The sequence below is a fragment of the Brugia malayi genome (genome assembly GCF_000002995.4).
Source record: "Brugia malayi strain FR3 genome assembly, contig: Bm_v4_ChrX_scaffold_001, whole genome shotgun sequence".
Classification (NCBI taxonomy): domain Eukaryota; kingdom Metazoa; phylum Nematoda; class Chromadorea; order Rhabditida; family Onchocercidae; genus Brugia; species Brugia malayi.
The window spans coordinates 2,346,810-2,359,467 of NW_025062479.1; the positions used below are offsets into that span (position 1 = coordinate 2,346,810).

At 27.9% G+C, this 12,658-nt stretch overlaps 1 protein-coding gene across 2 annotated transcripts; it reads right to left on the bottom strand.

The window, feature by feature from the left end:
• Positions 1–1,059: 1,059 nt before the first annotated feature.
• Positions 1,060–10,521, bottom strand: Bma-mca-2 (the record flags this gene model as incomplete). Of its 2 annotated transcripts, XM_001896294.2 has the most annotated exons (24): positions 1,060–1,139; positions 1,910–2,042; positions 2,749–2,943; positions 3,119–3,283; positions 3,498–3,655; positions 3,862–4,060; positions 4,166–4,372; positions 4,599–4,674; positions 4,958–5,098; positions 5,457–5,716; positions 5,857–6,025; positions 6,172–6,275; positions 6,502–6,603; positions 6,824–6,966; positions 7,309–7,441; positions 7,728–7,933; positions 8,077–8,196; positions 8,585–8,737; positions 8,926–9,051; positions 9,130–9,243; positions 9,410–9,532; positions 9,715–9,799; positions 9,933–10,109; positions 10,441–10,521. In XM_001896294.2, 24 exons carry the CDS (start codon positions 10,519–10,521, stop codon positions 1,060–1,062), a joined length of 3,450 nt encoding a protein of 1,149 aa, XP_001896329.2. The 2 variants fall into 2 exon arrangements, with proteins under 2 accessions (XP_001896329.2, XP_042929256.1); XM_043073322.1 differs by lacking the exon at positions 1,910–2,042 and having other exon boundaries at positions 1,101–1,139.
• Positions 10,522–12,658: the final 2,137 nt, after the last annotated feature.

A 12,658-nucleotide genomic window follows, 5' to 3' on the forward strand; every position in this document is an offset into this window, starting at 1 on the left:
CTTTCGCTGATTACTGGAGGGTTTAGAGCGGAAATGTTCACGATTGCGCAGCGTTTCGCAACAAACCTGAAGTACTGCTTCAACATTTCCCATTGCCGATGTAGAAGCTTTTTTACTGTCCACTGTTACCACTTTTTTGTTGGTAGTAATCATTAAAGTAATAAACATTAAAGGATTCTGATGATATCTGAACTATCTCTTTGGTAAAAAACTGAACAGATTAAAGTTCTTTTATATTTCAAACCATAAATCACTTCAAGTAAATTGGTATAAGAAACATGCATCATCATTAGGCAATAATGCTATGGCATTTGTACGATAATTAGACAATTTTGGTTCATCAAAAGATTTCTTAGGTTTTTTTTTTTTTTTCTTGACCATTTCTCCTCTCGATATAGTTGCTAAGATAAGTTATCAATAAACGAAATAAAACTGATGAACCAAAAATTAAAAATTGTAATCAAAATCACCGTAATCATCATTGAAAAAAAGAGCATTAATAATAAAATAACATGAAATTAAGTTAAAAAAAAAAAAAGCAAAAGAGCACTATTTGAAAGTACATAATCGGCTAATTTCACATAAAGACTGTTTTGACATTTAAGGAAAAAATCACAAAAACAAAACTTAAATGCTGTAAAGAGGAACAGAATAATATTTAATTTTCAATATATATTCCTATCGTTAATTCTTTTTTATTTTGTTAAACTGATTTATTAAAAAAAAAAAAAAAAAAAAAAAGGCTTTGAAAGTTTTGAGGATTTGTGAGAAAAAAATGAAGAAATTTAAAAGGAAAAGTAGAAATAAGAAAAAAAAAAAACTGCATAAACTGCATTTTTCATAAAATATGCAATTAAAATATTTTAGGGAAAATAAAATTTCATATGATAATTAACAGGAATAAAACATTCATTACCAATCAAATTGAAGATTTAATAAAAACTTTTGAAAAAAAAAAAATGTTCCACTGAGAGAACAATGGTAAAATGGAATAACTCTAAGCTAACTACTGAAGACGACGATAAAAGTTAACTATAAATCATATATATATGTATAATATCATACAAATTTGATTACTCCTTTATCTTTCGACATACTATCTATCCCAATTTCTTCGTCGAGTCTTGCGCTATGTATTCCTAAAAATATCCCATTAATTAAATATTTCAGTTGAAAGAAAAATCATGAAGTCATTTTTTGCTTATGGTGCTTTTTAGAATCGAACAATATCAAATGAGACTAGTGAATCGGAAAAAATAAACAAATTTTTGAATATTTAATGCTGTAGGTTTTTTTTTTTTTTTTCAACAAATGTGTGATATAATGTATAAATCTTTCAATGCCATATAAACTAATTAGTGTTCTAGGGATAAATGCATGCTAGCAATCACTTATAATTTCGGTGAATTAAGAATTGCTTGTTGACAGTTCAATTATTTGTTAAAAAGTTTTTAGATGGAAAATGAAAAAACATAACAGGCACATCAATATTTCAAATAACAACTAATTTCAAAGAAAGAAAAAGGGTGCACAGTTTCAATTCATTAAAGAAAAAAGGAAATAAACTGCGTTTTGCTAATGCTCTAGACATGGATATTCATGCATTTCATCAGATAAATTAATTCTATGATACTTTGAGGTATTAACTGAAGTATCTTAGCAACAATTTACAATTTTTATGTTTCGAAAATAATATAGTATGCGATACAAAAAATGGACAATTTTCTTTTTTGATCAATTTAAAGAATGAAATTTAACAATTTTGGGAGTTAAGAATTTCGAAAATTTTTAAAAAATTTTTTAAATTGAATATATATTTCAGAAAATGAAAATAATTAAAATTTAATGAGTCAGAAATAAAACGTGAATTTTTTATTTTCAGGAAGAAAAAACAGATGAGAAGACGAACTTCGTTGTTCCTCTCTTTCACGTGCAAGTTGCAGTCTACGATAACTGGCACGAAGACGTTCGGCAGTAGAAGTTGTCAACGAAGTCGGATGAGTAGTACATGCATTCGTTTGGAATGCTCGAATAACACGCATCTGCAAGACTGTGTTATTCAATTTGCAAGTGCATTAAATAAACCAAACATGCTATTATAACAAATGATACTAAATGATTACAAACTATACCATATCATATTGATTGATATCATACACAAACATGATGGAAAAGCACTGCTTCTATATGAACAAATTTTAAATTACATGTGTCGTGCAATGATTTATCTCATTATTAAGCACGGTGAATGATGACATATTTTGCTAAATGGACAAGTCCGATCTTTTCCTCTCTACAATTCTTCCTATCTTGATATGAAATCATTCCATTTATGATTTTTAATACCGTCAATTATTGTAGCATAAAAATTAGTATAAAATTGCTTGCCATAAATCAATTATTTTCTTAACGAAAGGAAAATATTTTTTGCAAATTTTTGTAGTTTGGAAATTTAAAGAAATTCAAATATCTAAGATCTAGCTTAGTTCTAATGATAAATCATATAATAACAATCTAAAGAACTGAAAATGTAGGAATTAAAGATTAAATGCTGTAAGTAAAGGTTAATTCATAATTAAGTCAAACAAATTCAAATAATAACAAGACGAACAGAAAAAATAATTTATAATAGTTCACTGTAAACATCATCACAAATCGCATTCCTGATTATATTAGTTAGATTGACCGAAAAGTGACCGGAAAAAAGAGGAAACATACATGCGTGAAAAAAATAACGATAAAATGGACCTGTGTTTGCAATCGTGTCAATCCAAGAAGCCATAACATTTGACCAGGCCTTTTTTGATCTTCCTTTGACATGCCTTTTACAAGGCCATCACTTGTGTCATATTCACCGGTAACTAAGACAGATGTTGGTTGAACTTCACCACCACCAAATGAAAAGAATTTGGGGAGCACTTTACTTGGTATTGTTGCTAGGATCTATAAATTATAGTCAACTATTACAATTAAAAAATTCAGAGCTATTTATTTAAGTCAAACAGAATCCAGAAAAACATGGCATCATGTTTAACTTTTTTATATAAAATCTAGTTATTTATGTAAATTATTCATCTAAAAAAGAGAGAGAGAAAAAAAAAAAAAAAAAAAAAAGAACCTGGCCCCATAAAAGAGTACCAAAGGCACAGGCTACACAAACTGCCCAATGAATTTCATTCAAAGGAGCTGTTGATACCCATGCACCACCGAACTGTACAATTAACACCTGGGAAATCAATGTCAAAATCCAAATAATACAAAATAACGGATTCGTAAAAAGGCCCTGGAATATAGAAAATTTGAAATTTTTGAAAATGTAAAATGTACATGGAATAATTCTAGTGAATAAGTTGCATAATAACTTTTAAGGATATGAAATGATCTCTGAAAAAGGAACAAGAAAATGATGAAGTAGTGAAATAAAATTTAAATTCAAAATTTCTTATAGAATTTATATATATACAAATGAACAGTGCATAATAATAATTAATGCAAACCTTGAAAACATTTCGCTCTCCATGAACCTTCCGTGAATTAATTTCATTCATTAGAGTCATTAACACAAAAGCATTGAAAATTATGGTGAAGTGTTTCGAAGGTGGTGAATTAAGCGGTGCCCAACGTCCGTTTTCCAAATCTGGGATAAATTTATCGCCTGGAAAGAAAAAAGTTGAAATTTGTCTGATATATCAAGAAAAGCTGTCACCCAATTAAAACAATAATCTAACTTCATGACACTTTAAAGAAATTTTAACAGATAATTTAAATTTAAAGAAAAAATTACTGTTTTAATTAATCAATGAACATTATTTATCAAATTTAAACTAAATCATTGTCATGTTAAAAGTTTCAATTACTTACCCCAGAAAAGAATGGCAAACAAAACGGTTAGTTGAAAAGTTGCATGACCAACGATATTCTTAACCATTGTTCGTGAAATAAGTGATTTTGTACGTCCGTAAGGCTTACGTTCCAGCAAATTTTCTGTTGGTAATTCAGTTGCTAATGCCAACGAAGCTAACGTATCCATAATCAAATTTACCCATAACATTTGCACAGCCTAAAAAATCACATACATCAACTATTAGTAGTCATTTATGTATCAAAAATGGTGAAAATTTATAAATTTGAAAATAATTCTTATTCAATTTAATTAATAATTTACTTTCAGAGGAGAATCGTTTATTGCACAGGCACCAATAAATGCAATCGTAACAGCAACAACATTCACTGTTAGTTGAAACTGTAAAAATTTTGAGATCGAATCATACACATTACGGCCCCACATGACCGCTTTTACAATGGAAGTAAAATTATCATCAGTTAAGATGATATCTGATGCTTCCTTTGCAACATCAGTTCCAGCAATACCCTGAAATTTTATTCTTTTTCTTCCTATTAAAAATATTTTTTACAAGCATTAATCTTTGACTAATTTTTACAATTATTTTTTACAAGTATAATATTTGCTCACTTACTTCACAATTATTTACCACGATTGTTTATTGTCTTATCAACGATACTTATCGCTTATCACTATCTCGTATTCAAAGTGCCAATAAATGTAGTTGATTTCTTCGAAAAGCTTTTCCACCTACCATTGCAAATCCAACATCAGCTTTCTTCAAAGCAGGAGCATCATTTGTCCCATCACCTGTGACTGCTACCACTTCCCTGTAATTAATCCATTTTTAGATAAATGACTTTGATTGCAATAAGCACTTTTAATATTATTGAAAAATAGCAAAATCTAAATTAAATTCTTCGTTGATAAATAATCAGACTATTCCTATAACTGCAAGGGCTAAAAAAAATTTTGATTTTTCATAATTAAGATGAAAAACAAAAAATTGCTTACAATTATTTTAGGAAATATTGAAAAGCATTAAAAAAAAAAGATTAATAAACATTTTAATAATATGTAAATTGAAATCTATGAATTGATGAGCTAACTAACCTGTTCTTTGAAAATTTACTGTTAATGATTCCTTTCACGAGAACATATTTGTCGGATGGTTGTGCACGCGCAAGTACTCGTAATCTTGGCCATACTGCATCAAATTTTGCCTGATTCACTTTACCATTTGCATCACGAATTCTAAATACTGTTATTATTGAATTTAAAATAACTAGTAAAATTCCAACTTTTTCTGAAATCCAGCTGCTTAAATTTATAACAGTTATTTCTAAAGATAGATTTCATTAATAGGAGTATTTTCAATTTGCATATTGAAAGATTAGAATTTCTGTGTTATCCTTCGGGATGAATTTGATCAGTAGCTAATCAACTTCAATATTATTTGTATGACAACTTAAACAGATTTTTAATGCATCAGCACCAGCAATTTTTTGAACATTCAGAATTTCCTTTCTGTTATGAGCAAAAGATTTTACCCCAAATTAAGTGAATTTTAGTTTGAGCTTAAAATTTTCACTCATAAAATAATTAACATCACCTTTCATTGAATTCCCTGCCTTCGAGAGCTAAGAAACCACTTCCAGGCTTCAAAATACCACAGCTGGTAGCAATCGATCGTGCTGTATTGATGTTATCACCAGTGACCATACGAACCGTAATACCAGCTTTTTGGCATCGCTCAATTGCAGCTGGAACTTCCGGTCTTACCGGATCTTTTATGCCAATGATAGCTATCACAGTCATTTCCATTCGTACTGCCTCTTCGTCTTCCCAATCAATTTCACCTTCATATACTGTCTATAATTTCAATCCAATGAATATTTTGACCGACAAAGCGACAGAATATTCGCCGGATATAGCACAGTTGTATTCCGAAGTAGTGCTAAATATAAACTTGCTAGAAAATTTTGTTAAGTTTATAGAGAGATGAAAATTACATCATTTTCGGCAGCCGGTTTACCGATTAATATATAATCCTTATAGGCAAGTCCAATTGTTCGTAAGCCATCTGAAGCCATTGGTTCGATAACATCTCTTGTCATTTCCTGTTGTTGCTCGCTATCAAACGGTTTCACCTTTCCCTCTGGACCAAACATATAGGAACATCTTGAAAAATAGAATTTAATTTAGTAATTTTAGTTCAACAAACTAAATATGCAATAACTTCAACTTCATGCTAACAGCACTAATTATCATTCTTAATAAATATGCATTTTGCATAACTTAAGACAAACTGATGAATAAAAATTAACCTGGACATGATAATTTCAGAAGCTCCTTTTGCATAGACTCGATAACCGTTGGGAAGTCTTTTGACAGTCATCATTGATTTCCTTACAGAATTGAATGTATACACCTGAAAATATAGCATAATTAGAAGTATCTTTAGGATATTATTGATTAACTTCATTAAACTGTTTTTATATAAATCATTTCTTAGATTAAGATTAACATGTTCGTTGCAATATGTTACTATATCTTTGGCAATGAATCCTTGAATTACAATTACTAAAAAGGAAAAAAACTGAAGCGTGAATTCGCTTCACTTAAAGTTTGATAAGTTTCAAGTAAAAAACACATACCTTAAAGAGCGATTCCTCGGGATGCTCTTTCCGTATATTCTCATAACTTTGACCCAAATCAAGCACAAATCCAAGAAGTGCGCATTCCGTCTTATTTCCGAGCTACAACCATTTTGAAATCATTTCGTTTTTTCTTAGTACAGTAATAATTGCAATAATAATAATAACAACAATACAGTAATAATTGCAATAATAATAACAATAATGTTAAATAATAATAATAATAATGGTAATAATAATAATAATAATAAGAAGAAGAGATAATCGACAAAATAAAACTATCGGATAAGAGAATTAGTGAATGTTGAAAATTTAAATTAACCTGTGTCCTTTGTATCCCATGTTTTTCAGGTAATATCACTTGTGAATTATAACCACTGTTCACAGAAATTCCCTCAATCAATATTTGACGTGTTTTTTTATCTAATTGTTCAAATTTTGGTATATATTCTTTGTAAAACTTTCCTGAAATTGCAAAAATTTTTTCAAAATCTATTGATTAATTAAATGAGAATGGAAAATAAGACAAAAATTTGCAGTAGATAAAATTTTTTGTTTATAATGAGGGAAATAAATATTAAATGAGAGTAGTTACAAAACAAAGAGAAGAAATTACTGTATAAATGAATTTTATTTTAATAAGCATTACTTTCATGCTGAGCCAGTTATTTCAAATGCATAACAAATTTATTTAGGAAAAATTTAATTTGAAACCTTAATGGCAAATAACATATATATGTGGTACCAAATAGATAATCTAAATAATTAATTGGCATATTTATTAAACAAATCAGGAAACTTAAATACCATTAATAAAAGATTGTACGGCAGTCATCCGATTGGTTGTTAAGGTACCTGTTTTATCAGAACAAATTGCAGTTGCATTACCCATCGTTTCACATGCATCCAAATGTCGCACCAAATTGTTATCTTTCATCATCTGATTTGAATAAAATACGAATTTTTCATTATATTGCAATTATAGATATTTATATTGAAAATTTACATTCTAATTTAGAGAGAAATTTTTATGAAATTCATAAATAATAATTTACCTATCTGATAAAGTTTCGTATAAATAATTGAATAAACTGATATTACTGAATTAGTTTAGGAAATTAATGCTTGCTCATATTCTGCATTTAACATTAAATGATTAAACTAAAAGCCCATGTCTATAAGAATCTGAAAAAAAAAAAAAAAAGTTTTTATAAAATTTTTATTACCTTTTTAACAGAATATGTTAGCGATAATGTTATAGCAAGAGGAAGACCTTCCGGAACAGCAATTACAAGTACAGTTACACCAACTATGATAAAATTAACAAAATAAGAAAAGTCAGAAGGCTGAAATGATTCATGATTTATTCCATAATGAGTTATGCAATGCCGTACAATCAATATTACAACAGTCGCTCCGGCTACAACAAAACCTGAAAGTAATAACTCTTTGTTTTTATTGTTGCTTTTTCTATTCCTTTTTTTTTTTCAGAAATAATTAATAGTTGATATTCTGAGATTATAGACATTTTTTTTATAGTTATTATTAGAAAGAAAATGAAACAAACAAACAAACCCATATAACCAATTTGAATAGCTAATGCTGATAATTTTCCTTGTAATACTGATTTTGGTAGTTTACAATCATATTCAGCAGAATCAACAGAATGCTTTCGTTCAATCTCTGATGTTGTACCTATCAAAGTATGATTTAAAAGAAGAAAGAAAAAAAATTAGAAAATTAAAAACACATTGGGCCTCAACATGTGAAGATTATTATTTGATAAAAAATTTCTCATTATAAAATTGGAATTTGCGAAATTTTTACTTTCATTTAAGATACGATGGAGGATAAAAAAAGTTCCTCAATTAAATTAGCAACAATAAAAAAATCTTTAGATGAATTATTGTTTTATAACAATTTTAATGGTGCAAAAATGTAGTGTATTAGAATTAAAATACCAAGTGTTATTAGAAAAAAAAAGAAAAACTGTTAAAAATGATGCAAAATGTTCAATAAATAGTTTGGTAAAAATTCATATTTAAAAATTGATTGCCTAAAATTGTTTTGATAAGAAAAATACCATTAATTTGTTCTTCAGGTGCTACAGTATTCGGACTTTTCTTGCTTGTGGTACCTTTCGCTGCACCAAGCAATGTCATTATGATACCAGTTTGAGAATTCACCCCAACAGCTGTTATGACCATTTTTCCACTTCCTTCCATTGCATGGGTACCTAAACACCTGGCTTGTTTTCCAAAAAAAAAAAATTGTTTCATGGAGAAAGAAAAAATAAGAAATAAAAATTTCAGTAAAAATAAAGATGAATCCAAAATTTATCTCAAGTTTATATTAATTACATTTCCAGAGTGTCAAAAAGACCAATAAATAAATGGTAAATTTTTAGAAGCCAAATAAAGTTACCTGATAAAAGTACTGGATCACCTTCCGGGCTTTTTTTGATTAAATCTGATTCACCGGTTAATGATGATTCGTCCACTTTTAGATCATTACTTTGTATTAAAAGTCCATCAGCTGGCAGTAAATCACCTGAAATAAAATAGAAATAATAAAAATCATTTTTGACATCTTTCAGTAATTTGATTTACAAACAAAGAATATTATTACCATATTTAACCCGTGCAATATCACCGACAACCAGTTCAGTGACGACAGTATCAAGAGCTTCACCATTTCGTATTACAGAGAATTTATGTTCTGTTTCTATTTTTGCTTGTAATCCTGAAATGCAATCATTTCCTTTCTTTCCTAGACCATATTTTCTATTTTAATTAGCTAATTATTCATATTATCAATAATTGTTTCTTGCTGTTATTATTATTTTTTTTAATAACGAAATAAAAAAAATATTATTTTTTAGTAATGAAAAAAAAAAAAAAAAAACGACCTCGAAATTGCTTTTCCTTGCTCCAATCATTTAAAGCTGTAACCAAAACAACAACAATGACAGCAAGTAATATGGCTGCTCCTTCAATCCAGCCGGCTTCTCTTTCATTAGCATCATGTCCACCTGAAAATAATGAATTCAAGGTATTTTGGCAGCTAATTAAAAAAAAAAAACGCTATCAGGTTTAGTCTAAACAATCCATTTAAGTTGTTGTTTATTGTAAAATATTTTCAGATAGACCGATAGTTATAACAATAGTTCATTTGTGCATCATTTAATCTTATAATAAGTGATAAGTGAAATACCTGTTTCAGAATTTTCTGGTGGTTTATAAAAAGATAAACCTAAAGATACAAGTGCTGAGACCAACAATATAATAAGCGTTATATCCTAAAATATGCATATAATTTAAAAATTTGCGGTTTTTTTTAAATTTTATTTTTCAAGAAAATCTAAAGCAAATCCTAGTACTTCGATATAAATTAAAATTTTAATTGAATATTAAATAGCTAAATAAAAGAACCTGCAAAGCTTCCCATGCTAATCGTAAAAAAGATTTTGAAGGTGCTGGAGGAATTTCATTCCTTCCAAATATCCTTCGCCTTTCTTCTAATGATGCTTTTTCGTTTGGTAATCCATTTACTGGATCAGTTTTTAATTTCGCGCATAAACCTTCAATACCGCCAAATTTCTTGTTCACCTGCCATAAAAATCTTTTTTGTTTTGAACAACAAAAATGACTTATACAATGATGAGCAAAATTTTTTGCTAAAATTCTATAAAATACTATGATGGAATCAAATTGGCTAATCATCTACTAATTAAGATAAGTTTAGTATAAGTGGAAAAAAATGATGAGGATTAAGAATTATTACATTAAATACGCTTATCTAAAAGAAAAGAAATTAATTCTAATAAAGATGATGATTCATAATCGTAAATTATATTATTGACATTTAAAATAAAAATAATTTTAACATGTCCGTATAAAAGATTTTGAAGAAAAAAAGCCTAATTTCAGAAACACATACTTGTGCAAGAGCTTCGGCACCTCGAAGATCCATTAATGCGCGAAGTTCGGATAATGTACATCCGAACTCTCGTGCCGTCATACCTGCTTACAGGTGCTTTTCACAAATTATCTTATTCGTTAAATTATGAATTACACTACCACTCATCCATGTAGAAATAATTTCGATAGGAAAACGAAAACTTTTTTCTCTCTTGGATTATTCAGATCTTTCGAATTGAATCTAAAATTTCATAAATTTATAAAATAAACAAACAATATAAAAATAATTTCGCTAACATAGGTTAACTGAAGAAGAACATAAAAAAAAAAATGAAATTTCATTTTTTAAATGATAGTTTTAGTTTAATATATATACAATGCTGTTAATATTTGCAGAGACCCCTGTTACGATGTGATACATTTGTCATTAGCTTAATGCTGATTCATCTTTTAGGCATTTTCATTTCTTAGGCGCCGTACTTCAACAGGAACAACAAAAATCATTCTCTTATTCTTCAGTAATAAATTTCAATATTATTTCAACAGAATAAAAAAGAAAGAAAAAAAAAAAGCAGAAAGAAATACATTAATTTTGCACATTTGTGAAAATTTTAACTTTTTTTTCTCTTTTAATGAAATCATCAAATATATTCATTTCGACTATTAAATTATAGGAATTTGAATAAAATTAGGAGAAAATTCTTGTAAACGAATTTTTTTTATTCTTTCTTTCTTATTTTATAATTTTGTAAACGTAAATATAAAATATACAAGTAGTTGTATTTTATTTTTCTCTCAAAGATAGATGATACAAATAATACAAACATATATAAATATATTTAGAAATAAATAGATTGGTGACATTTAGGGAAAGAATGACAGGAAACGGTTAATGCAGGGAAAGTGATAGGAGAAGGGTGGCGGGTAAAAGGGGCAAAATGATTGGTAATAGTTCCATTCCATGAAAATGCTCAAATGATGATGGCGGGACGATAACATACACAAAATTATCGGGATTTTGTGAAAATCAATGATTTCATGACGACTTCACAACGAAATACTCCAACACATCTGAATTTAATACTTTCCCATTCCTCTTTCCTACTTTTTTTCCTCCTCTTCATCCTTCTCCTCCTCCTTTATTTCCTAAACTTTCGTCAAAAAATTCTTCCTCTTCTTTCTTCAATGTTTTACAATCATTTCATCTACTTTACTATCATCCTTTAGTTTATTACAATTTCAAAATATTTTCTAGATGATTGCAGAGAAATGAAAAAAAAAAAGATCCCTCCGAATATTTGATCTTTTTTTTTTTCCTTTATAATCCTTAAGTAATGCAAATTAAATGTCATTGAACTATTCATGCGAAATTTTATTACAAAATTTAATTTATGCCTTTTTTTGCTTTTATTTTTGCTGAAACAATGCGGAATATTTGATGAAAAACCACTTGAAAAATATGTTAAATATGAATGCGATTTAATTTGAATATCACTATGATAATGTAAGTTTTTCATATTTTTACTTTTTCATTTTATGAAAGTCAAATGATAGTTGTAACATTTTTACTGAATGATAAAAGCATTATCAAAATGATGCAAATAAATCGAGTAAATTAAATCAAATTGGTTAAATTGAATTTTCAGCGGAGAAAAATTATTGTTAATTTACATTTAACATAAAGCTAGCAAGCATTGTTGAGGAAATGATCATTGAAGCAAATATTCTAATAAATCTGGCATTCTAATGATTGATAAACTTTAAATATGATAAGTAATATAAATGATAAATATAATGTAAGTAATACAAGGTAAATCTAATTAGAAGAGTGGAATTCACACTAATTGTGTCCAATATATTGTCATACAGCTATTCCGAAGAATTTATCTTAAGTATATTTCAAAATAGTGTAATACAATAATCCTATAATCGTTACTTCTTTGAATTCTACCATATAAAAATTTATACGATTAATCTAATAAAAATGAAGCGGAAAAGAAAGAAAAATAGAAAAGTCATGACAAATGCACTTTAGAAAATTTTACATCATTTCAACCAATATTTACTTTTTCCGTTGTTAACTATTAAAAAATAAAAATTCCTTCCTAGCAAACTTAACATTGATTAAAATTGATCAAGATAAAAATGACAAGTAATAGGAAGTTGTGCTTTTCAGTTGTTATGAAATTTTTGATTACTATTTGAAATATAAATAAAGTTCATGCATTATCAGCTAT